Genomic DNA, 24,767 nt, shown 5'->3' with positions numbered 1-24,767 from the left:
TACGGACAAACATTTTCCTCTCAACTATAACAACGTGTATTCTGAATAACAGCTGTTCTATTTTGGAAAAAATGATACTGACTTGGCAGTCAAGCTTAGGTTATGTCTTTATCCCTGACCAAGGTTAGTGTGTAAACAGCATCATCCTAGGTGTAGTCCCAGAGAAACCTTCTGATACATAATTCTTCCCCTGCTCCTCTCTTGTTCCAGGGAGTATGTATTTGGAGTGGGGAGTGGCTGTAACTTACTGCACCCCTTGAAAAGGTGATGCTTACTTCCCCCATTCATGCATGGCCAGTCACTATAGATCAGTGGTTCCCAAACTGGGGTTCGTGAAATGTTACAGGGGTTTCTCAGGGAAAAATTCCCTAATGGCGGACAGAGTTGTCGCTAGAGACTCCGGGCAGCATGGGGCCAGCAACCTGGAGCGCCTGGACTTCCAAGAGCTAAGCAGACCAAAGCAAGCATATCTATCACACTGAGGAGATTTAAACTTCAAGACTCCTTATAAGTAATGGAAAGGGAAGTGGATATTTTTTGCTGTTTTTAAAATTAAATAGGCAGCTAGTACTGTTTTTAAAATTATTATGAAGAACAAGTTTAAGCTTTGTTGTAACATGCGTTGTTTGCCTCGACTGCTCAAGACCTGAATGCTTGTGTAGGAGGAACTCTTTGAGCTGGCTTCTTAAATACCTTCATGCTGTTTCACATCTGATACTCCTTGATGAAACATAGGAGCCTTGTCTTATAACAGGCTTATTCAAAGTGATACAAGCTATGAAAGTGAGATCTTGGAAGAGTGGTGCCGTTTTCATAATGTAATAAAAATATTGTAATTATAAATAATAATTAATAATAGTGTGTAATAAGCATGTCATAAAAACAAATTTAATATTTCCAAGATCACTGCTTTTATAACTTATATTCAGGTAAAGGAGAAAATCCCTTGAAATATTTATTTTTAGGAGGGAGTTTGCTAGACTTGACATTTTAGTGAAAGGGGTTCACACGTTGTTAAAGTTTGGGAACCACTGCTATAGATGGTGGTGGATGGGCCAAAGCTCCACCTCCTTTCCATCTCGCCTCACTCATTTGCTCACAGGAGAAGTATCCTGGGATCAGGGGCTTTGCTCCACACCCGACCTAAGCTAGTGATAGATCATACTTGGGTGGGGTAAGTGGCTTGTTCTCATTTACTCCCCTGCTCAGTTGAATAAAATGGGGATGTAATCTAATTCTCAAAGCTTTGCATAATTTCAGTAGGGAATATACTTTACAGGCATTGAGCTCCTTTCTCTCACTTTTGTGATGAGATCTGCCAGATGTGTATGCCTCTAGATACCACTATTACAAAAAAGTTATTGTCGCCTGCTAAGCTTGCTCAAAAAGCTCCTGAATGGGTCATTCTGTTGCCAGTCAGAATCTCCTTTATTAGTCTACATTAGTTACATTTGTGTAGGTTAGAAATAGTGTCAGGAACTTAAAAACAAACTGCCAATTCCTTTAAAAGAGTTATTTCTTGGTGGGTGGGGGAGGCACAGCTAAGTATAATAGAATGTGCCTTTCATGTAGTAAATTTTGATCTTCACAATAATGAAAGCTCACATACAGTTTAAATGAGACTTGGCTACTAGCCAGAGGCATATTTAATTCTTCTTCAACTGCACTATACATTATTTTTAATAATATTAAGGAGGAATTCTGTTTTGCTATCCCATGGATGCCAGTGCTGTCTGAATCATAAACAATGGTGGTAGTGGTGGTATTGCCTGTCTGTGTTAGGATGGAATAACAATTTTCTATAATCAGCAGCTAATGTAAACCAATGTTATGTGTTCATGAGAAAAATTTTTTATTAAGAGGCACAAAAAGTTTTTGAGAACACACTTATCAAACACCCGAACCAATTTTTACATAAGAACGTAAGCGCTGTTATACTAGGTCAGCCTCTGATTGCCAGAAGCTGGGAGTGGACGACAGGAATGGATCACCAAATTTCTGTGATGCTTATTATATTAATATCCTCATTTAATACCAGGCAGTCTAGTTCACCCATCTTACTATTTAGACTTCTAGCATTTGTATATAAGCACTTGTACATTTTGTCAATATTTAATTGCATGCCTTCATGTTTTGTTTAAATGGGACTCTTTAATGTTTGACTGTCCCTTGCTAGCTCCTATCTGTACTTTACCAATTTTTTTCCTATCCTCTATACCAGTGGTTCTCAAACTGGGGCACAGGGCCGGTGCTACCATAAAGGTGAACTAGGCAGTTGCCATGGGAGCCAAGATTTGGGGGCACCAAAAAGCGGTGCCCCAATTTTTTTTTTACAGCGGTTCCTCCCCGAGCGTGCGGTTGCTGCTCCACTTCTCCCACCTCCCAGGCTTGCAGTGCCAATCAGCTGTTTGGCGTCGCAAGCCTGGGAGGAGAATTAGAGCGGGGGGCGGCGTGCTCGGGGAGGACGCGGAGCAGAGGTGAGCTAGGGTGGAGAGGTGCTGCACGGCTCCCCGGGGGGAGGGAGCTGCCATGGGGGGGGCGCCTCAGGGTGGGGGGAGCTGCCACGGAGGGGGTGGGGACCTGCCGCAGGGCTGGGGGGGGCGCCAGGTGGAAGTTTCGCCTAGGGCGCAAAACTTCCTTGCACCGGCCCTGCTAGGGCCACCGCTTCCCGCAGCCTCCATTGGCCTGGAGTGGTGACCCACGGCCAGTGGTAGCCGCAATCGGCCAAACCTGCGGACCTGGCTGGTAAACAAACTGGCCCGGCCCGCCAGGGGCTTTCCCTACACAAGTGGCGCTCCCAGTTTGAGAACCACTGCTCTATACTAGGATATAAAGTTCCCTCTTTAATAAATTCAACCCTAAGGGATGTCTCCATCTGAACCATGTGCTTTTCCGTACCTGTCAGCTTTCCCTCAGCCCTGTGGAAGCAGGGAAAGATTTTGCTGCACCCAAACAAAAAGCGAGAACTGAGTTTTTCTCCGACAGCCCTTAGTTTAAAAAATTCAATTAAGGTTGGACCTGTTGTTTCCTCATTCTGCTTGCAAGCATTGCAACCCCCCAAAAAGAAGGGGGTATCTCATGTTGCTTTGTAGTGACCCCTTCTGCAGATGCATGAAGAAGCACTGATGAAAGACAAGCAACTTGGTCCTCTTTCATCAGCATGTGTCAACACAATGGAAGGCCTTTGAATGTGGTGGAGTAAAATGGGACTCATTGGGGTTTTAGGATAAGTGTGGAGGACTCCGCAGGCAGGAAATGTGCAAGTCTGACAGTATGATGTAGTGGTCTGAGCATAATATGCTTAGGCAAGGCCCTTGGGTTTTATCTGCACATCTGCCAGTAAGGCAACTCCCTTATTTTCTCTGTAATATAGTTCCTCATCTGTAAAATGGGGATACTAAACTGACCTACAGTATTTCACAGAGGCATAGTGAAGTTTAATTCATTGTTTCTGAGGTGATTTCAGCTCTTTGGATCATGATGATTTGTACTTTTCCCTGAGGTGTCCGAGGCAATTTATAGGACAAAAGAAAGACCACTCTGAAAAATATTATAATTCCAATAAAAAGATGATCTTTTAACAAAGGAAATCTAGTTATTATTAATGGATACAAAAATAACAAAAAATAAAGTGGCAAACACTTTTCACAAAATTATCACTCCATAGCTGACTTCTCAGGCCAGGTCTACACTAGACTTATACTGGTATAACTAACACACTCAGGGGTGTGAAAAATCCATACCTCTAAGCAACATCGTTATACCAACCCAGCCCTACCATGTAGACAGCACTATATTGATGGCAGAGTGGCTCCAGTCAACATAGCTACCTCCTCTCAGGGAGGTGGATTAACTATGTTGACAGAGTAGGAGCATCTTCACTTAAGAGCTACAGAAACACAGCTGCATCAGTGCAGCTGTACTGATGCACCGTTTTAAGTGTAGACTTGACCTCAGGCCTCATCTTCAAAGGAAACCTGCACAACACCTTCAAAAGATGAGCCTGGGAACTTAAATTCATAATTTTTCTAGACACTATAAATCCTTAATACAGACACTGGATTTATAGCTTATTACAACAACCTGTAACCGATTAATCTCCCTTTTTTTGTTCTGATTTCCAAAGTGTTAACGGGAGACTTCACCTTCAATGGTCTCTTATGTGGTAACTATTTATGCTTAATAATCTGTTCCACCATCTATTTTGCTATGACACTATAAGTACCTTTAATCCAGACCTGAAGAGCTGTATGTTGCTCAAAAGCTTTTCTCTCACCTACAGAAGTTGGTCCAATAAAAGATGACCCACTTCTCTCTCTCTCTCTCTCAAAAAAAGCAACATAACCCTATGATTCAGGTATCTTTTCCTGGTGGCTATAGGGCAGTGGTTCCCAAACTGGGGTTCGTGAACCCCTGGGTGTTCATGAACTGTTACAGGGGGTTCTTGGGGAAAAAATTCCCTAATGGCAGACAGAGCTGGCCCTAGGGACCCCGGGCAGCACAGGGCCAGCAGCCTGGAGCCCCTGGACTTCCAAGAGCTACGCAGATCAAAGCAAGCATATCTATCACACTGAGGAGATTTAAACTTCAAGACTCGTAAGAAATGGAAAGGGAGGTGGATATTTTTTGCTGTTTTTAAAATGAAATAGGCAACTAGTATTGTTTTTAAAATTATTATGAAGAACAAGTTTAAGCTTTGTTGTATTGTGTGTTGTTTGCCTGGACTGCTCAAGACCTGAAAGCTTGTGTAGGAGGAACTCTTTGAGTTGGTTTCTTAAATACCTTCATGCTGTTTCATATCTGGTGCTCCTTGATGAAACAGAGGAGCCTTGTCCTATAACAGGTTTATTCAAAGTGATACAAGCTACAAAACTGAGATCTTGGAAGAGTGTTGCCCTTTTCTTAATGTAATAAAAGTACTGTAATGATAAATAATAAATAGTGTGTAATAAGCATGTCATTAAAAATAAATTTTATCTTTCCAAGATCACTGCTTTTATAATTTATACTCAGGTAAAGGAGAAAATCCCTGGAACTATTCATTTTTAGGAGGGGGTTTGCGAGACTTGACATTCTAGTGAAGGGGGTTCACAGATTGTTAAAGTTTGGGAACCACTGCTATAGGGCTAGGAGCTGGAGCAATTGTGGTAGCAAGCGCTCAAGACTCAGAGTAGTTGGGGGTCGGCGGGGAGGGGCCTTTGGGCGAAGCAGTTTGGGGACCCGGGGCGGAGGTCCAGCAGTCAGAGGGGAGGGCAGGAGTAGCAGGACTGGCTCATTCTGGAGTGGAGGTCCGTGCAGTATGTTCACCGCTCTGGCGCTAGCTTCACCGCACGTTCACCGGCGCGTTTTTACAGCTAGTGGACTCACTGCAAACCCACGTGCGGACAGTGCCTCGCAGGCTTTGCCGTGACGTACTGAGCCTCGGCATAGCATCGACAAGTACAGTGAGGCGCAAACTCCCCGCGCCCAGTGTCCGCGGGCACTCGTAGGGGGAGCGCTCCGGCTGTCCCGAGCCTGGCAACGCCGACCCCGCCTTAGCGGGTCCGTGGGCGGGCGGCGAATGCCCTCGGCCCGCCAGACACACAGGGAGCCCCTTCGTGGCTGTGCTTTTACAAGGGTTTTGCCCACCCCCTCCCTCCATGCCGCTGTCATCGCCCGCCTGGCCAGGACCAGCTGAACCCACCCCGCTCGCCTCTGCCTCTCCCAGCCAGGGCAGCACCCCCAGGGCCTGCGAGGCGGCTTCCCCTCCCCCCCTGCCGGCGGGAAGCAGCGCAGGCACCGAACATGGCGGGCGCTCAAGTCCCAACTCCCCCCCTTGCTCCCGATATCTGCGCATGCGCTGTAGGCTGCGCAGAGGCCGTATCCCTCCGCCAAGCCCCCTTTTGTCGGGGATATTTGTGTAATAAGATAATCCCTGCACCCCAATGGTAAGTGCCATGTGCCCCTCAAAGCGCTGCCGCCTCGCCGGCCCGGGTTCAGCGCAGAGGGGGCGCACTGTGCTGACCTGAGCCGCCTCTCCCCTCCCGTCCGCTGTGTCCCTCCGCTAGGCGCAGCAGCGGGGACTTTTGTGTGGGGCTTTTGGGCGCCGTTGAGAGGCGGCCTTTGGCGCCCGTGGTGGTTGTTGTGGACGGCGGCGACGGCCGGGCAGGCAGCACGGTAAGGCCCCTTCGCCGTGCCCCGTCTCTCCCCCACCCCCCGGGCCGGCCAAGCTTTTCCAGGTCAGTCTGTGCCTTTGTAGGGCCCTGTTACCGGATGTGGAAGTTGATCTCTTCGCTGGTAAAAAATAATTCCACTTCCCCCGGAACCCGGCGCCGCGGCTCCCTCCGCAGCGCCCAGCCCAGCCAGGATTTCCTGTTGGGGAGAGCGGCCGGCCTTCCGGGGACCCCGCCGCACGGGGGGCGCCCGGAGGGCTGGGCGCGGGCAGGGCTCCGCGGGGTGGCTGGGCGGGGGTGGGTGTACGTACGAGGGGCGTGGGGGTGGGGAGGCTGCGATGTGTGAAGGGATGGGGGCTCTCTGAGCTCGGGGGGGGGCAAGGGGTCTGTGTTGTGGGGGTGGGGAGGCTGCCGTGTGTGAAGGGATGAGGGGTTGCTGAGCACGGGGGGGGAGGTAAAGGGTCTGTGGTGGGGTGCGTGTTGGATGTGGGGAGGCTGTGGGGAGCTGAGCAGGGGGGAGGTAAAGGGTCTGTGGTGGGGTGCGTGTTGGATGTGGGGGTGGGGAGCTGAGCAGGGGGGTGGTAAAGGGTCTGTGGTGAGGTGCGTGTTGGATGTGGGGGTGGGGAGCTGAGCACGGGGGGGGAGGTAAAGGGTCTGTGGTGGGGTGCGTGTTGGATGTGGGGGTGGGAGCTGAGCAGGGGGAGGTAAAGGGTCTGTGGTGAGGTGCGTGTTGGATGTGGGGGTGGGGAGCTGAGCACGGGGGGGGAGGTAAAGGGTCTGTGGTGGGGTGCGTGTTGGATGTGGGGAGGCTGTGGGGAGCTGAGCAGGGGGGAGGTAAAGGGTCTGTGGTGGGATGCGTGTTGGATGTGGGGAGGGGGTGGGGAGCTGAGCAGGGGGGAGGTAAAGGGTCTGTGGTGAGGTGCGTGTTGGATGTGGGGGTGGGGAGCTGAGCAGGGGGAGGTAAAGGGTCTATGGTGGGGTGCGTGTTGGATGTGGGGAGGGGGTGGGGAGCTGAGCAGGGGGGAGGTAAAGGGTCTGTGGTGGGGTGCGTGTTGGATGTGGGGAGGCTGTGGTGTGTGAAAGGATGGGGAGCTGAGCAGGGGGGAGGTAAAGGGTTTGGTGGGGTGCGTGTTGGATGTGTGCTGTGGGGAAGCTGCGGTGAGAGAGGGAATGGAGGGGCTTGCTGAGCACTGGGGGATAAGAGGTGTGTGGGGTGGGGTCCAGGTTGGATATGTGGCAGTGGGGAGGCTGTGGTACGTGAGGGGATGAAGGGGCTTGCTGATAACTGTGTGGTGGGGAGATAAGGGGTGTTTGTGGTGGGGTGCATGTTGGATGTGTGCCATGAGGGTGGGTAGGTTGTGGTGTGTGAGGATGGGGGGAGGCTCCCTGAGCAGTGGTGGGATGCAGATTGGATGTGTGCCAGGGGAATTGGGAGGCTGTGGTCTGTGAGGGGATGAAGGGGCTTGCTTAGCACTGTGTATGTGTGTGGGCTGGGGGGGGTAAGGGTCTGTGTGGCAGAAATGCATGTTGAATGTGCATCCAAAGGATGGGTGGTGCCTGCATTATCTCCTTCGCTGCCTAGTGCCGAGCAAGTTGGCTTGGTTAATATTTGTGACCTGTGTCCCTGGTGAGTGTAGTGTGCATAATAGTTGTCTCTAAAGCCCAGTTGTGTGTATGCTGCTGTGGCCGCATCCACTTGTCCTGTACAATGTTATAGCGAGAAGCAGGCTAGTGGGCAGGTGACAGGACTTCTCTCAGTAGCTCAGCAGTGGACTTTTTCAAAGGGATGTTGTCTCCAGGGTCACAGCATGGCTCCATTCTTTTGCCCCCACTGTGGCAATCTGACTGTGCATTTCCTGTCTTGCTTTGGGCTGGCGTGCAGGTTACTATCGTTTGTAACTATTGTAGCTTGTTTGGAAGTATTTCAGGCCCAGAAGTGCTTACGTTTTACTGAGGATAAAATTACCCCATTTTGTAGTGTATCATTTTAAAATGCTTGTAATCTTTTGGGATAAAAGGTATAATATACATGTAAAGGTATTCTCAAAGGTGCATTTGTTTGAACAGTTGCCTGTCACCTCTAGGAATCAAATTGGTTTACATGCTACCAGACCCCTGACAACAACCCCATTTCAAATCTAGGGCTGTTAACGTCAAACCCAGACTAGGATTCTAAGAATTTACCTCTTAAATCAGTTTTAAATGATCTCTTATGCCTTCTACTAAAGTGTTTTTTGCTTAATCTAGTTGGGTGTAGTCTGGAGCAAACAGTAGATATTATTCTTAAATTTACGTGGATAGCTATGTAAAATGAACTTTGAAATAGTTATCTGTTTTCACTTGTATTTAAAATTCAATGTACGTATTAGGGATCTGAATTAGGATAAAAGCTGGTTTGAATAAAACGTGCAATTTAAAATAAATTCCATATAAACTGAAACCTTCTTTCCTTCAGAGTGTTAAGGATATATACAACACAAATTCAATTCCCAATATACTCCAAAACTAACTCTTGCTCCCAATCCAGTTTCTCTTATGCACTGTAACAAGGACAAGTCCAAAAGTAAGGAGTCAGACTCAGTTCTCAATTAGTAGCACCTGGCCACCTACCATTCAAATAAGCCAAGTATGCTCTTCCTGAAAACAGTTTGCCTTCCGGGCTTTGGGCCTATCCACAGACTAGTAATTGTCAAGGGTCCTCATTATAGATGTCTACGTAAAGAAACTGTGTTGTAATCTGAAGTGGGAACAACACGTGTATCCTCAATTTGTACTGCTAACCTGTTCTGTTTAAAGCTGTAGTACAGTTCAGGGCATAGTTAAAACATAACTAGACCTTGGCTGTCAATACAAGATAGTGTTTATTAGGGGAATAACAGTTGTAACATAGGTAAGAGCCAAGTGTATGCTTTCTGGCTTAAGGAAAAAAATATTTCCTATTATTCTGAATTGTACAATGAAGTCTTATTGATACATGGGCATATTTAAAATTTAAAGGGTGAGAACAAAACTACTGACAAAATTAAATACTTTGACCCACCACATGACAGCAAGTGTTTACTATTCATATCACCTGTTCTCTGAGAGAGCAAACTTTTTCTGAAGCATATATTATGTTGACGTTTAACCAAAAAGTCTAGAAACAGTGGTTAGCTACCAGTAGGAGCAGAATTGCTGCACTGTTAAAATAAAAGGCTGGCATTATAAAACATTATAAATTAAAACAGTTTACTTCTGACAAACTGTATATTAAAATAAAATTTTAATTCTGTACTCTAGCTCAGCTTTTTAATATCAACCTGCATACTTATGTTGATCCCATGATGATGTGTGGGAATTACAGAATAATCAGTGAGTTATGACAATTTACAAGGAAATAACTCAGTTTGATGGATTTATTTCCTTAAATTATTAGATGTTAGATGATATATGCATGTGAAAATAAAATTAATGCATCAGAAGTGGTCTTAAGAAGCATTAATGTATGGAAACAAGTAGTTTAGGCTCTATGCAGGTACTAGTAAAACCATTTTTAGTTAGATGAAAGAGGGTTTTCTTTTATTGGTGGTGACGGGGGCAATACCTTGCCCTGAATTCAACCATTGTGGTATTGTGTCCGTACTGGGAAAATCAGAAACAAGTTGATTTTAGTGACAATATTTTAACACTGATTAGATAATGAAATATAAAATGAGATATTTGTATTTTATTTATTAAATAATTTTTGCCAACACATTTATATATCGATATATGTTAGGAATTTTCAGTGTTTTCTTTGACACCTCCCAGGGCATGTATACAAAATCTAATTGAAAAACCATTAGCCTGATTTTTTCAGCGATGCCAAATAAGCTTCCATTGAGTTGCGTTCACTAGGAGCGTGTGCTGGTATAGCCATACCAGTATACCCTTTCTAGTGTAGAAAAGGCTTTGCAAACAAACAATTGGTGTAGCGACTACTCATGTTATAGGCTCAAGATATTATCCTCAACCTACTGACATCTTGTTTGTCATGTCTGGAACAAGCCTGTTGATTGATTTTTTTCCAAGTTCCAATTTCAGGAATGCAGCTGGAGAGCCCAAAGACCATACTATACTGGTCAGATGAAAAGGATGTATACAGTATTTGAAAAGGACCATCTTCCCCCTGCTCTCTATAATGCTCAGTCCCAACTCTACGGAAGTCCAGTAGCAGCACTTAGTTTATAATGGATTCCAGTTTTAAGTGCAAAACTCAACGTTGACTATAATATTTTACTGTACTGCATATAGGGCTAGATTCTTGGTCTTGCTTGTGTCACTTCAAGCAGCTGGAGTGTCACAAAGTGACCTTAAAGTTGTCCTAAAGGAGCAGCTGAGGATTTCTCTGGCAGGGGAAAAATCCTAGGCTGCTGGTATAAAACCCCCTCCTGAGATGCTCTCATGCAGGCAGAGGAGTGGTGGGGAATTGTTCTGGGGTGTAGTGTTGTGCTCAACAGATTTCGGGCCAGTGCAGCAGTCTGTAGGGGGCTGTTCTAGCCCTCGTACATTAGGACAGCTCTTTGATTGCTCTAACTTTTATGCCAGGGCTGGCTCAGAAGCAGGAAAGTGAAGATGGTGAAGAGCCACCCTTGCCAATATCCACCCCAGTATAAGAACATGCACAGTTGTTTCAGGCATGGGCTTGATGCCGCTGAAAATTGCGCACACATTTCTCAGCTCCTAAGGACAGCCCTGAATTCCAAAAGCTACCAATATGCTGAGAAATCTACAGTAGCTTCTGGGAAGTACCATCCAGAAAAGCTGCAAAATCGTATAATTTAAGGTCCAATGTGGTTGTGCACAAGTTTATTTTAAAAAATAACCCATTTTGAGTTTATGTAAGTGCAACAAACAGCACTCCAAAAGTAATATTAGAACAGTGTTTTCACAGGTAATTTTTAATTAAAAAAAAAATCAACTTTAGCTGAGTAGTCATGAGAAATATCATTAGTGATACGTTTTTTGTCTATGGAAAGTTTCTAAGTGCATAGAAAGTCTTTCAGTGAAAGAACTAGTTGGTTCTCAACAACTATAGTATCACTGCTGCTCACTGCTGTAAGTTATATAATTTGATTTTTATTTTGTTACTGGCTGACAATGTAATTTTTGTTAGGGTTATTTTTACTCTTGTCACCACAAGATGGCTCCGTGAACATTTCTTTTGGTATCCTATGAGAAATAAAATTAACTGTACTTGTAGGTCACTGAAAATTAGATGAGTTTATGAATGTAGAATTTCAATATGTAAACTCCTGAAAAAGAATACTTTGTCTAACTTTTAACCTAGCCAGTAATAAACATATAATGGATAAATGACATGACAAAAATACTAATTTTATTTGTAATCTTCCAAGTCCTTTCCTTTGCCTTGGTTGGGACGCTACTTATTAAGTATAGTACAATTCAGTTAAACATCATTAAGACATCAAAATCAAATGTTAAGAAAAGCAAAAATAAAGTAGTATAATTTGAAAGGGAATGCTACAGCAGTGATTCAAATGAACAAAACAAACCCCCTGAGAAAGTGTCTTCAAATATCTTCGAGAGTGTGGACTGAAACATCTAGTGGGAGCAACCCCACAGGGCACCATAGCAAAAGTTTATTTACTTGCTCCTCGAGGTGTGGGCTTGGAAATTCTCAAAAGAAGGTTGCATCAGAGTTCAGACACCCCATTGCAAGACTGATGAATTTTTTTTTATATACAGTTTGGTTCCTCCTGTAAAAATACAATCACAAAATCAAAGGAGAGAAATTAGACTGTGAAGTTCATGAATTATGTTGAGAGCGGGTCAAAACTTGGAATTTAACGATTCTCAACCTAATTTGGAATTTGAATTCTGACATTTCAAAAATTCCTTTTGTCCCATATTGGAACGAAAAGTTGAAATTTACTGTGAAATAAAATATCTGAACAATTTTTTGTTTTGGAATTATTGAAATGACCTTATCAAAGGTTAAAGCGCTTTGTTTCATCTTTATCCATTAATAGAATGGCTCATTTCCCCCCTCCCGCCCCCAAAACTATTTTCACAATTATACTGTAGCCTTTCAGTAATATACTCTTTACTTTTCTCCTGTTCTTGACTTTGTTGTGGAACAGCCATTTGTAAATTATTAGTTTGATGTTTTCTATTGCAAAGATTCTTCCTGACGAGTAAAAAGACCCAGTCCCCTCTCTTAATGAGCTGGTTTTACTTCCTTATGCTAAAAGACAGGTTAGTTCCTGATACTAGCACTAATATAGATGTCTACAGTGCTAGTCATCTTGTTCTCACTCCTCCATTTCTCAATCAGGAACTACCATAATTAAAGAAGTCACAAAGAAACTTTACACATTCATTGGTTTTGTGACTGATTTTGGCTCCATTAAAAAAAAATGAAAATAATAGTTTATTGGTATTTCTTTCTGAACTTCCCTATCATTTGTGTGATGGAATTGGAGCTGTTTTGTAATAATTTATAAATACTGTATATTCACCTGGCTCTTGGGATTTTTACTGTATGAATGTATTGATTTTGTTTAATAGGGGACTGTAGGGAAAAGCAAGCAGCGAAGGAAAGAATGGGTCAAGATAAAACACTTGTGAGCAAATATTTGAGAATTAAGAGGCAGTTCCAGTTCAGGAAAGAACTATGGCATATTTAATAAGGGTCTTTTTAGCGAAGGTGTGAGGGGGCGCTTGTTCAGCGCAACCAGGCTGACACAGGCACCCGTTAGACTGAGCGTCTGAAGAAGTTAAGGCCTGCCTAAGTTACCATCAGGCAATGATGTGCCCTTCACTCAAAGCTTTGTTCCTATTCATAAATAAATAATACTTTGTTTTTAAGAAGCCTGACCGCACACTGGGCATCACTAGTCTTGGACTGCCAAAGGGAAGAACCTCAGGTGTCCAAACTCAGTTGGACCTGCAGGGTGAGAACAGTTGACGTGCAGGGTACTGTAGTCCAGGCCCTGATTTAAGTGTGGGAGAACTGCGGAGTTCCACCCCAGGACAGATAAAGGCATGACGAAGTGCACTCATACATCACGCTTCTCATAAACTATGACTAATATAATATGATCTGACCCCTTTGTCGTGCATGACTGGAAAGTAAATTGGCAAAACCCATTCTCAGTTTTTGCAGATGAAATCATTGATAAAAGAATGAAAAGTTCGTTATATGTTTTGGCTGATAAGATAGTGTGTGAAGCAGTGAAACAGTTAGATGTTTTGAATATGAATTTCATAAATTTTAGAAAGCATGGGGTTTTGTGTTTGTTTATATGAGCATTTGCCAGATCAGATAGGAATTCTCTTTCATATTTAACTATTTTTCTGAAATGATGAATTCTGGATTTTTGGTTTTATTTTGAATTTTAGTTCAGTCATTTTAAGTCACTTATAGTGAGCATATCCACTGCTTCTAGTGCTTGGCTAAGGATTTCCGTTTCAAGTTTTATTTTTTTGTTTTGTTAATTTTGACAATTGATCTGGCTTTTGTGTATTTACAAGGTGAAGCCACAACTGCCCCCAAATTCCTTGTTATCAAAAGCATTATGCTTCCTGTCTATCATAGTGTATTTTTAGCATGGAAGCTCCTTAATTAATCAAAGTAAATATCTTTTCTGAGTGTATGCAATGCCAGTGGGAAATATGAACAGGGGACATAAGTAGCCAGAAATCTTTGGTACTGTTTGATACCCTTGGTACCAATGTTGCTGCGCTAGGTTGCAATCAATACCAAGTAAGGGAGTATAAATCATCTTTATTTAGGCCTTGTCTACACTACAAGACTATTTCGAATCAACTTAGTTCGAATTTGTGGATTCGACCTTATGAAGTCGAATTTGTGTATCCATACTAAATACACTAATTCGAATTTCTGAGTCCACATTCACGGGGCCAGCGTCGACTTTGGAAGCGGTGCACTGTGGGAAGCTATCCCACAGTTCCCGCAGTCCCGGTAGAGCCCCCAATGCCTGCTGGGGGAAAAAATGTGTCGAGGGTGGTTTTGGGTAACTGTCATCATTGAACCGTCAATCACGCCCTTTCTCCTTGAAAGCGCCTGCGGGCAATCTGTTCGTGCACTTTTCTGGTCAGTGACAGCGCGGACGCCACAGCACTGCAAGCACGGAGCCCGCTGCGATCATCGCCGTTTTCTCCTCGCACTTTATCGTCCACGTCTTCCACAGTCAGCTGCTGAGAAATTGGGCTACTTTTCAATGGTGCTGCAAGCACTGGGGGACCATAGGGGACGTTTTACAAACATCAACGTCGGGTGGCCGGGCAAGGTTCATGATGCGTGTGTTTTCAGGAACTGTGGGCTGCTCAGACGCCTGCAGGAAGGTAGTTTCTTCCCGGACCAGGAAATAACTGTTGTGGATGTGCAGATGCCTATAGTCATCCTCGGGGACCCAGCCTGCCCGCTAATGCACTTGCTCATGAAGCCCTATACAGGCGCCTGGGACAGCGACAAGGAACTCTTCAAATACCAGCGAGCAGCGTGACCTGTGACTGTTCAGTTTCTTTACAGAGAAGCTGAACCTGCCCCTGTTTCTTTACCCAGTTACTGTTGACTCTCCTCTTCGGTTACATACCCCGTTCACCCCGTTACCCCCACTTCCAGCACACGTGTAAAAATAAAATACATGTCCCATTATTACTTAACAAAGGTTTCTTTATTCATGACTTTTCGTGAAAGGGTTGTAACTGGGACGCAGGCTGTGCTGGGTAGGGTGTGCGGTGATGTAAAGACCGCCTCTAAACTCAAGGAATGACAGGCTCCTGCTCCTAGAGCGGTCCGCAGTGCCGGAATGCTTCTTTCAACGGAGCCTGCCATCCCTCTTTATGGAATTCTGTGTGCGGGCGGATATGTGACCTTGTGGTGGAGGAGGACGGATACAGATTCCTCAGCTGCGTGACTCAGCGGTCCAGGACAAGGACCGCTGTATAAGATCTGTAACCGCCCTCCCCCGCTGCAAAGTCACATCTCCCCCGCCCACACAGATCCTGGAAACCACCTCCAAAAACCGACCAGGTTGCCTACTGACTGCACCGTGTGTGTGACCCGCTGCTGATCCTGCCCCCGTGTCTGTACCCTGGGAAAGGTGACTGTCCTATGCAATTAACCACCCCCTTCCCCACGCCCCCCATTCGAACACAGTCTTCTTTGAAAAAACATAACGGAAACAGTAATTAACAGCAAAGCATTTTTATTACTTAAGTAGACAGGGGATGGGACTGGGATTGGGACTACTGTGAGTCTGGAAGTGAAGGACTTCGGCAAATGTAGGGTATGAGAGCTTTTGGGTACTTGAGCACTGTGCTGGGGTGCATTGACAGTATTCACGTCCCCGGCCGCCCCTCCTCCTGATTATTTTCGGTGAGGGGGGGATGGGACTTTGTGGCGGGGGAGTGCGGTTGCAGATACACTGCAGGGTGTCTCTGTCCTCCTGCGGTCCTGCAGAACATCCACAAGGCGCCTGAGCGTGTCCGTTTGCTCCCTCACTAGTCCAAGCATTGTTTCAGTCGCCTGCTTGTCTTCCTCACGCCACCTCTCCTCCCGTTCGCTGTGTGAGCGCTGGCACAGAGAGACGGTCTCCCTCCACTGGCTCTGCTGGTCCACCTCTGCTAGGTAGCAGCCCATACGTTCCTCGAACATCTCGTCCCTTGTCTTTTTCTTTCGCCGCCTAATCTTTGCCAGCCTCTGCGAGGGGGATGCTGTGGCAGGTCTGGAGACAGTGGAAGCTGTGAGATGGGAAACAGGGAGTGAATTCCTTGCAAAGATACATTTTTGCGAACAATTAACTGAGTCTAGGCTGTCTCTGTGAATTCTGGGTTGAGACCCCTGTGCCTGCTGGGGCACAAATCATTTTCGCGGTGGATTCTGGGTAAATGTCGCCAGTCATTCCTTCCTCCGGGAAAGCAACGGCAGACAATCATTTCAAGCCCGTTTCCCCAGAATTGCCCTGGCATACGCCATAGCGTGGCAACCATGGACACTGTTTTGCCTTTTGTGTATGTCACCGTATGTGTACTAGATGCCGCTGACAGAGGCGGGCCAGCAGCGCTACACAGCAGCATGCTTTTGCTTTTGCATGACAGCAGAGATGGTTACCAGCCATATTGTATCATCAACCATACCATAAATTGGTAATAAGATGGTAATAAGATGGGCATGGTTACCTGTCCTTTTGCACTGCCCCATTTGGTGCTGTCATAAGTGCCCCTGGCCGAGCAGCCAGGGGCGCAAAAGCAAAAATTGGGAATGACTCCCTGAGTCAATCCCTCCTTTTTGGTATCTAAAAATAGAATCAGTCCTGCCTAGATTATGGGCAAGTGTACTAGAGAACCACTGTATCATAGAACCAGAGAGCACAGCTGCTCTGTGTCCGATCCTGCATAAATTATGAGCTGTATGCTATTCACAGGGGGTGCTCCTGCAACAACACCACCTGTTCATTCCGTTCTTACCCCAGCCTTCCTGGGCTACCATACCATTGTCCCCCCACTTGTGTGATGAAGTAATAAAGAATGCAGGCATAAGACACAGTGACTTGTTTGTGAGAAATGAGTGGAAGGAAGCCTCCAGCTGCAATGATAGTCCAGGCAGGACATTAAGGAGTGTGGATGAAGGAGCCCATCATCCCTCTGCTAGTCCAGGGGCAATTGAATCTTTTATTTACAATGAAGGGTGGGGGCTGATGGAGCTCAGCCCCCTGTTGCAATGATGAGGACGGTTACCAGCCATATTGTACCATCAGCCATCAAAAATTAGGGACAGGTGCCCTTGATTGACCTTACTGATACTAGTCGGCATGGTTACCAGCCCGTTTGCACTGCCCCATGTGCCAATAGGCTGATGATGAGGATGGATTTCCATCTTATTGTACCATCAGCCATCCATAGTGTGGGGGGAGCAAGGATGTTGGTGTTGAGTGCTGCACCATCGCGTCTATCTGCAGCATTCAGTAAAGATAGGGTGACATGTAAAAGAGTCAACAGAGGATTGTTTTCACTTCTGGTGGTGGGTGGGGTGTGCGCGCAAATTGCCGAACTATGCCCTGACCCACCGCAGACACTGTGTTTGACCCTAGAAGCATTTGGAGCTCATCCAAGAATGCAAATACTTTTCAGAGACAGCAGGAACTGTGGGATACCTTGCGTCCTCATTCCCCCCTCCCTCCATGAGCGTCCATTATATTCTTTGGCTTTCCGTTACGCTTGTCACGCAGCTGCGTGCTGAGTCTGTGCTATGCCGTCTGTCCGTAGATTTCTTAAAAATACTTTGGACCAGGCGTAAAATTACAGTAATTACCCTAATTAGATGCAGGAGTCTCCGAGCGAGATCACCCTGAGGAGGGTCACTGAAGGAGATAGAGAGCGCATGCTGCGTGAAAGCTAGCACGAACCAGGGCCCGATGCAGCCGTGCTCGGGGAGGCAGTGCTCCCTGAGTTCCTCATGAAAGCCTCGCGCGGAAAACTGTGCTACCACGGAGCACCCAATAAGGCAGCTCTCCCCAGGAACCTCCTGCTGATGCTTTTCGATTAACGCAAGGAGAGCTTCGTGGAGATCTCCAAGGATGATTTCTGTTCTATCCCCATATCTAGAGAGACCTCCTTTTCACACAGTTAAGATTCCTGTTATATTAAGAATAAAAGTTAACATGGTTAAAGCACTTACCGACTGCTCCTTCCCCTGATTCAGGATCCGGGTTCATGGCCGGGGAGGGTTGGTAGGGGATCTCCGTGACGGTGATGAAGAGATCCTGGCTGTCGGGGAAACCAGCGTTGTAAGCACTCTCGCCTGCCTCGTCCTCCACAAACCCTTCCTCATCTTCCCCATCCGCGAACATCACCGAGGAACTGGCCGTCGACACTGTCCCATCGTCAGAGTCCACGGTCACTGGTGGGGCAGTGGTGGCAGGCTCCGTAGCGTCCGTTTGCCGCTTTGATTTTTTGGTAGCCTTGTCTGGGGTCCTTGATTTTCACGTGGCGCTGCGTTGCATCCCGCCTGTATCCTCTGTCTCTCATGGCTTTGGAGACCTTCTCGTAGGTCTTCGCATTCCCTGTTTTGGAGCGCAGCTCCGAAAGCACAGACTCCTCGCCCCACACACCGATCAGATCGAAGAGTTCACAGTCAGTCTATGCTGGGTCCCTCTTTCTATTCACAGATAACATGAACTCCTCTGCTGGAGAGCTCTGCATCGTTGCAGGTGCTGCGAAGCTCGCCCCGATGTCCAGCCAGGACGTCAGATTCAAAGTGCCCAGACAGGAAAATGAATTCAAATTTTCCCGGGTCATTTCCTGTGTGGCTGGTCAGAGAATCCAAGCTCGGACTGCTGTCCAGAGCGTCAACAGAGTGGTGCACTGTGGGATAGCTCCCGGAGCTACTAAGTTCGAGTTGCATCCACACCTAGCCTAATTCGAGCTAGCCATGTCGAATTTAGCGTTACTCCACCTGCCGGGGTGGAGTACCAAATTCGAACTAAAGAGCCCTCTAGTTCGAATTAAATGGCTTCCTGGTGTGGACGGTTGAGCGGTTAGTTCGAATTAACGCTGCTAAATTCGAATTAAAGTCCTAGTGTAGACCAGGCCTTAGAGTCTATTATTTAGTTCAGTCTAATTTGAGGCTGGAGTAACTTTTTAAAAAAAAAGAAAAACCTTCCACAGCTGTGGACAATAATGCAAGAAGGAATATTAAGTATTAAACTCTTCACCCAACTTCAACTCTATTTGAATGTCCAAAAAAGGTTGCATGAACGGGTTCGCTGTGTATTAAGCAGGTGAGGAAACTTGTTATAATGCCTAAAGCATCATCTAATTTTTAAAAGTCTTGCCCCCCCCCCCCCCCAAAAAAAAATTATAGAGAAGAAAAATGATTGGTATTTTTAAAAAAACTCTGGTAGCATTTGTACACGTAAGAAGTAGTGTCAATTTACTGTTAAACTTTTCATCATTTTCCTCCTACATTATTTCACAAGATGTCCTTGGTAGATTTGGGAAAGAAGCTTTTAGAAGCAGCACGAGCAGGCCAAGATGATGAAGTTCGCATTTTGATGGCAAATGGAGCACCTTTTACCACAGACTGGGTAATAAATTTTTTTCATTTGTTTGAAATGTTTTTACATTATTTTTGTTTCTCTGTGATATCTTCCCTGGAAAATAGTGTAACTAAATTATCAGAAATCTATACAATCACATAAACCTACATTGAGGTTTATATATATTTCCATATTGATTCTGAGGTTGAACATTGGACTATAGCATTGCAAATTGAAACTGGCTAGTTAATTGTATTGTCTGACCTAGGAATTAGGTACCCAGGACTATTTTGGGCACTCTGAAGTAATTGATGATTGTGAACTCTGAATGAGTTAATCTTTTAACGGCAGTCCAGGTGGACTTTGGAAAATATAATAAAGTATGTACATCCTTCATTCAGAAAGAAAGCTCATCCTGATTACGTGACCATGTGTTAGTTTAGGAAGAGGACCCAATTAATACCTTTATTCTAATTGCTGATGATCAGCAGAAGTAAGGTCAATGACAAACACCAAAGCTGGAAGTTGGTAGAGTTGGAACATTTACACCTCTACCCCGATATAACACTGTCCTTACCACGTTATAGGTGAAACCACGTTATATCGAACTTGCTTTGATCTGCCGGAGCACGCAGACCCCCTCCCGGAGCAGTGCTTTGCCATGTTATATCCAAATTCTTGTTATATCGGGTGGCGTTATTTTGGAGTAGAGGTGTATGTGACCTTGAAGAGGCAAGCCATAGACAGGGGTCTCTTCTCTGGATGATGGGAACTTGTTAGCAGAAAATCTCAACTTGGAACTCTTTCTTTTATATTTTGTTCTTTCAACCTGCTGCTCCTTCTTTCCATGAAATTAAAAGGGAGAAAGATAGGATTATTAAGAGAAATAGAGTTAGAAGTGGTTGACTGATGCCTGGGTTCTGTATCTCCAGGATAGAATAGACAAAACAAGAGGGTTGGAAGTGAGTACTTCATGCTGTTTTTTTTGTTTTTGTTTTTTGTTAATAGTCCACTTTTGTACCACATTACAGTTGGGAACATCACCACTTCATCTAGCAGCACAGTATGGGCACTATTCAACAACAGAAGTATTACTTCGAGCTGGTGTAAGTCGGGATGCGAGAACAAAAGTGGACAGAACTCCATTGCATATGGCAGCATCTGAAGGCCATGCAAACATAGTAGAAGTCTTACTTAAGGTAGAAACTTATTTTTATGTTATCTGCCATTTGAAACTGAACCTGAATCTAGAAGACTAGTTAATCATAAATCTGCATAGATGTAACTTTCTTTAATCCCTCAATTGGCTGAAAATGATTTTTTAAATAATTTAAGGGCTTTTTAAAACTTTAACATCTGTACTAAAGGTACAGGTAGCACATTCTTTTTCCCATTCAGTTTTGTATTTTATTTTTAAATATTTGTTACCATCAGTGTGCTTTCAGGCAAATTGTTTATTGGCATCCAAAAATAAGACTTCTTCATAATGCAGTGTTATTTAAATAAAAATCTTCTAAAACCTACACATGTGGTCCTAGGAATTATTTAATCCTTTGTGTTAATGTGTGCGGTAATTACTATAAAGTACTCTTAATGAAATAGTAATTATAAGACAGCAGGAAGTTCCTTGCAGCAAGCAAGTGAAAGAGTATTTTCATCATCTTGGACATCATTACATTTGCAGAATTTACAGTTAAAACAGCCTGTGCTTATTTGATTTATGTAATGTTTTTGTTTGCAGCATGGTGCTGATGTTAATGCAAAGGACATGCTAAAGATGACTGCTCTTCACTGGGCTACAGAACACAATCACCAGGAAGTGGTGGAGCTCTTAATAAAATATGGAGCAGATGTCCACACACAAAGTAAATTTTGCAAAACTGCATTAGATATTGCAATAGACAATGGGAATGAAGATGTAGCAGAAATATTACAGGTAACTTTTTGATTTATGATGCAGATGAAACTTACAGAAAGATGCTGAGCAGCTAAATTGTTAATTTAGTAGTTGTAGGAGGTTGCATGGTGATGAGCATAGATTTTTCTCCTCTCTGCTCCACAGCGTAGAAGTGAAATGATACTAATACGTATTATGTGTGTAAAAATTGGCTGAAGAATGCTTCTAGCCCCTGCCAATCAAAGAAGGAAGGGCCTTTAGGCTTTTTAACTTGCTCATTCTGATTTACAGAATAGCTGGGATAGTTTGCAGATGGGGTATGGCAGCTAAACTTTAAGCTACGGGCATCTCTGACAATATGTCCTGACTTCAGTGTTAGATTAGCTTCCCATGTCGGGGCTAAATTAGTTGGTGAGGATCAGAGACGGAGGAGATGCCCTCTTCTTGTTGACTAGGCACCAAACCAACTTTCTATACTAGTGAGGATTGGATCCATTATAATGCCCAGATTCACACAGCCAGGCTTTGTGGTTTACTGGTACAGCCGCTTGCATGGTAGCTTCAGACCTTTTCAGATGCTGAGATTATGTAGTTTTATATAAGCTTCATGATTAAGTGGGCCACTTTGGCCTAGAATAAGTGAGGGTATTGAGTATTCACTATTGAAATGCTAGGGAAACAGGTGTTGGTGGCAGTCTGCTGTTTTACTTCACTCAGTTTATGTTGCCTTTATAAAGCAAATAAGATAAAGTCTAAAGTTGCAGCCTCTTGGCCACAATTTGCATAATTTGGTCTGAGTCCTCATCAGTCCTTGTTCTTTCCAATCTACCTGAAATAGCTCCTAGATTATTACTTTGGGGGGTGGGAGTGGGGGCTGACTGACTGTAGATTTATATTTTGATCTAGTCTTATTTACCTTCTCCTGTGGAGGAAGCTGTCATTTAAAAAAAACAAAATGTTTTTATTGAAGTATAATATGTTTGTTTTTAATGTTTATTTGCAGAATGAATACTATTGTTGTCTTTTGACTCCTAGATTGCTATGCAGAACCAAATCAATACAAATCCAGAGAGTCCTGACACTGTGACAATACATGCAGCCACACCACAGTTTATCATTGGACCTGGAGGGGTGGTGAACCTTACAGGTCTGGTATCTTCTGCAAATATATCAAATGCAACAGCTATTTACATGCATTTAGGATAGCTATTGGGATTTTATACATGGTTGATTTGCCATTTTATGCAAAGACTATTAAGAACAGTGATGGTAAGATTGCAGCAGGTGCCTTATTCCTCTTTGTTGTCTTTTGCATATTATAAATATCCAGTTACTTAGAATAATAATGTAAATTGAGGTAACTCATCAGAAACTGCATTAACCTAACAAACTTGTCTTCAGAATAGCACTTTTGGTTTATAACAAGACCAATATATGTCTTCACTGTGAAAAATAGGGACTTGTGTGACATTCTAATATAAGTTTGTGAACTGACTTTATTTTTTCTTCTACTAGATGAGACCGGAGTATCTGCTGTACAATTTGGAAATTCATCAACATCAGTATTAGCTACATTAGCAGCTTTAGCGGAAGCGTCCGCTCCACTGTCCAACTCTTCAGAAACACCAGGTTAGAAAGCAAAGTAATTTATTTGCATTGAGTAAACGAACACAAACAATGTGGAGATAAAGCTTTTGGCAATACAATTTGTCTGAAAATGGATTGAAATTAATTTTAAAAATACTGAAAAGAAATTAATACCCATTTTGCTCAAATCCGCAATGTATGAGGATCATATCATGTAAAATACTTACCACGTATAAGATGTAACTCTTTCAGAGTAGGCCTTTTTTTTCATTTACAGTTGGTATTTCTGAATCTACTGGAGGCGGAACACATTTTTGTGAAACATGACATCATTCAAGAGCCTATAGTCAGATCAAAAGCTGGTTTCTGACCTGCTGTATTACTAGTTGGGAGAAAAACTTTTAATATCTGAACACTAAACATTTTGTTTAAAGTATCAGGGGGGTAGCCATGTTAGTCTTTATCCACAAAAACAACAAGGAGTCCGGTGGCACCTTAAGGACTATGCCCAAATAAATCTTAAGTTTTCCTGGGTAAAAAACCCACTTCTTCAGATGCATGGTGCCACCAGACTCCTTGTTGCATTTTGTTTAAGTTAATATTTTTTTAAACTAGGAAAAGATGGCCATAGAATACAGCATTCAAACAAAACACACTCATCATGTGAAGACCACTAAATAATCTTCAGTATATTGGATTAAATCAGGGGTAGGCAACCTATGGCATGTGTGCCAAAGGCGGCACGCGAGCTGATTTTCAGTGGCACTCACACTGCCCGGGTCCTGGCCACTGGTCTGGGGGGCTCTGCGTTTTAATTTAATTTTAAATGAAGCTTCTTAAACATTTTAAAAAACTTATTTACTTTACATACAACAATAGTTTAGTTATATATTATAAACTTATAGAAAGAGCCCTTCTAAAAACATTAAAATGTATTACTGGCACGCAAAACCTTAAATTAGAGTGAATAAATGAAGACTTGGCACACCACTTCCGAAAGGTTGCCGACCTCTGGATTAAATCGTTAACTAACTTGAGTGCAGCCCATAAAATTGTTACCGAAATGTCAGGTCCGCCTAGCTGAGAGCCAATGACAGCCAGACAGGGATAAGGAAAGGTTGCTTTATTCTGCTGAAGAAAGGAGAGCTTTGTACCAAGATACAAAAATTCTAACTCCATACAAAAAACAAAAATCTTTTATATACACTCACATACAGGCTTCGGTCGTGTTAGCATTTGATTGGTGGTTAGCAAACCCTGCACTCCTGCAATCTGCTCAGCAAAAACCAGTTCAGGACTAGCTTCAACTGCCTCTAGACCGATAAGGGAAGATAGTTCAAAAGTTCAGGCTACTGTGTCCCTGAGGTGTCCAATTTCTCCTAATGGTTGCCAGCTATTATAAGCTGCTTAACTAGCTAACAGTCAGGGGAAACTCTACTGACTGTCACAAAATGACATGTGGGTTCTCTCCCAAAACACTGAAGCACCTTGCCTACAAATATAACATATGTATGTAGAGCTAAATACTGCCTGGATAGCACTACTAGTGTGACCAAGGATGCTGGAAAATGTATTCACTGTTCTAGGAATCCTGCCAGTGGGGATAGGACTGGGGAACACTCTTCTGGGCACATATTGCTGCTGCACTGAAAAGGAGCAACATGCATCTTCAGCTAGTATCTGCATCCATCTGTAGCATGTCTCACTCTGCAAGGCTGTGGGAGGACAGAGAATCAGTTGACTGCAAAGATAGTATAAAGTGTCATTAGCCCCAATTACTCTGAACATACAACAGCCTACATCTTTTATTCCTTTAAAAAAAATAATTAAATAGGGGCGTAGCCATCTCCTTCTCTCTTTCGGGAACTCTTAACGAGGCTTGGGATGGCCTGATATTTTCCAGAGGTGGTTTTTACCAGGTAAAATCATGGTTTTTAGCATGCCGGGATAAACTACTTCATCCCAGTTTTAAGGCATTTTCTATTTTAAAAACTGTTTCATTAATGCACGCCATATTACACTTAGTTTTAGTTACATATTCAAATTGTGGCTGCATAAGGCAGTAGATTCATAGATTAATTTAGG

At 44.0% G+C, this 24,767-nt stretch overlaps 1 protein-coding gene across 6 annotated transcripts in view; it reads left to right on the top strand.

Moving 5' to 3' along the window:
- The first annotated feature begins 5,806 nt into the window (after positions 1–5,806).
- The window catches only part of GABPB1 (GA binding protein transcription factor subunit beta 1), a 43,798-nt gene continuing 24,837 nt past the window's right edge, over positions 5,807–24,767 (top strand). Inside the window, exons 1-6 of one of the 6 annotated variants that reach the window (XM_044980298.1) lie at positions 5,807–5,927; positions 19,139–19,246; positions 20,230–20,397; positions 20,940–21,134; positions 22,131–22,242; positions 22,611–22,724. In XM_044980298.1, coding sequence (XP_044836233.1) covers positions 5,925–5,927; positions 19,139–19,246; positions 20,230–20,397; positions 20,940–21,134; positions 22,131–22,242; positions 22,611–22,724 — 700 coding nt within the window. In that variant the 5' untranslated portion in view covers positions 5,807–5,924. Of the gene's footprint in view, positions 5,928–6,003; positions 6,157–6,262; positions 6,277–18,672; positions 18,941–19,126; positions 19,247–20,206; positions 20,398–20,939; positions 21,135–22,130; positions 22,243–22,610; positions 22,725–24,767 lie in introns of those variants that run through there. The other 5 variants (XM_044980300.1, XM_044980301.1, XM_044980299.1 and 2 more) reach the window with 5 other exon arrangements.

The sequence above is a fragment of the Mauremys mutica genome, chromosome 11 (assembly GCF_020497125.1).
Source record: "Mauremys mutica isolate MM-2020 ecotype Southern chromosome 11, ASM2049712v1, whole genome shotgun sequence".
Classification (NCBI taxonomy): Eukaryota; Metazoa; Chordata; order Testudines; family Geoemydidae; genus Mauremys; species Mauremys mutica.
The sequence above is the reverse complement of the archived record's forward strand: the minus strand, read 5'-3'. Positions and strand labels throughout refer to the sequence as shown.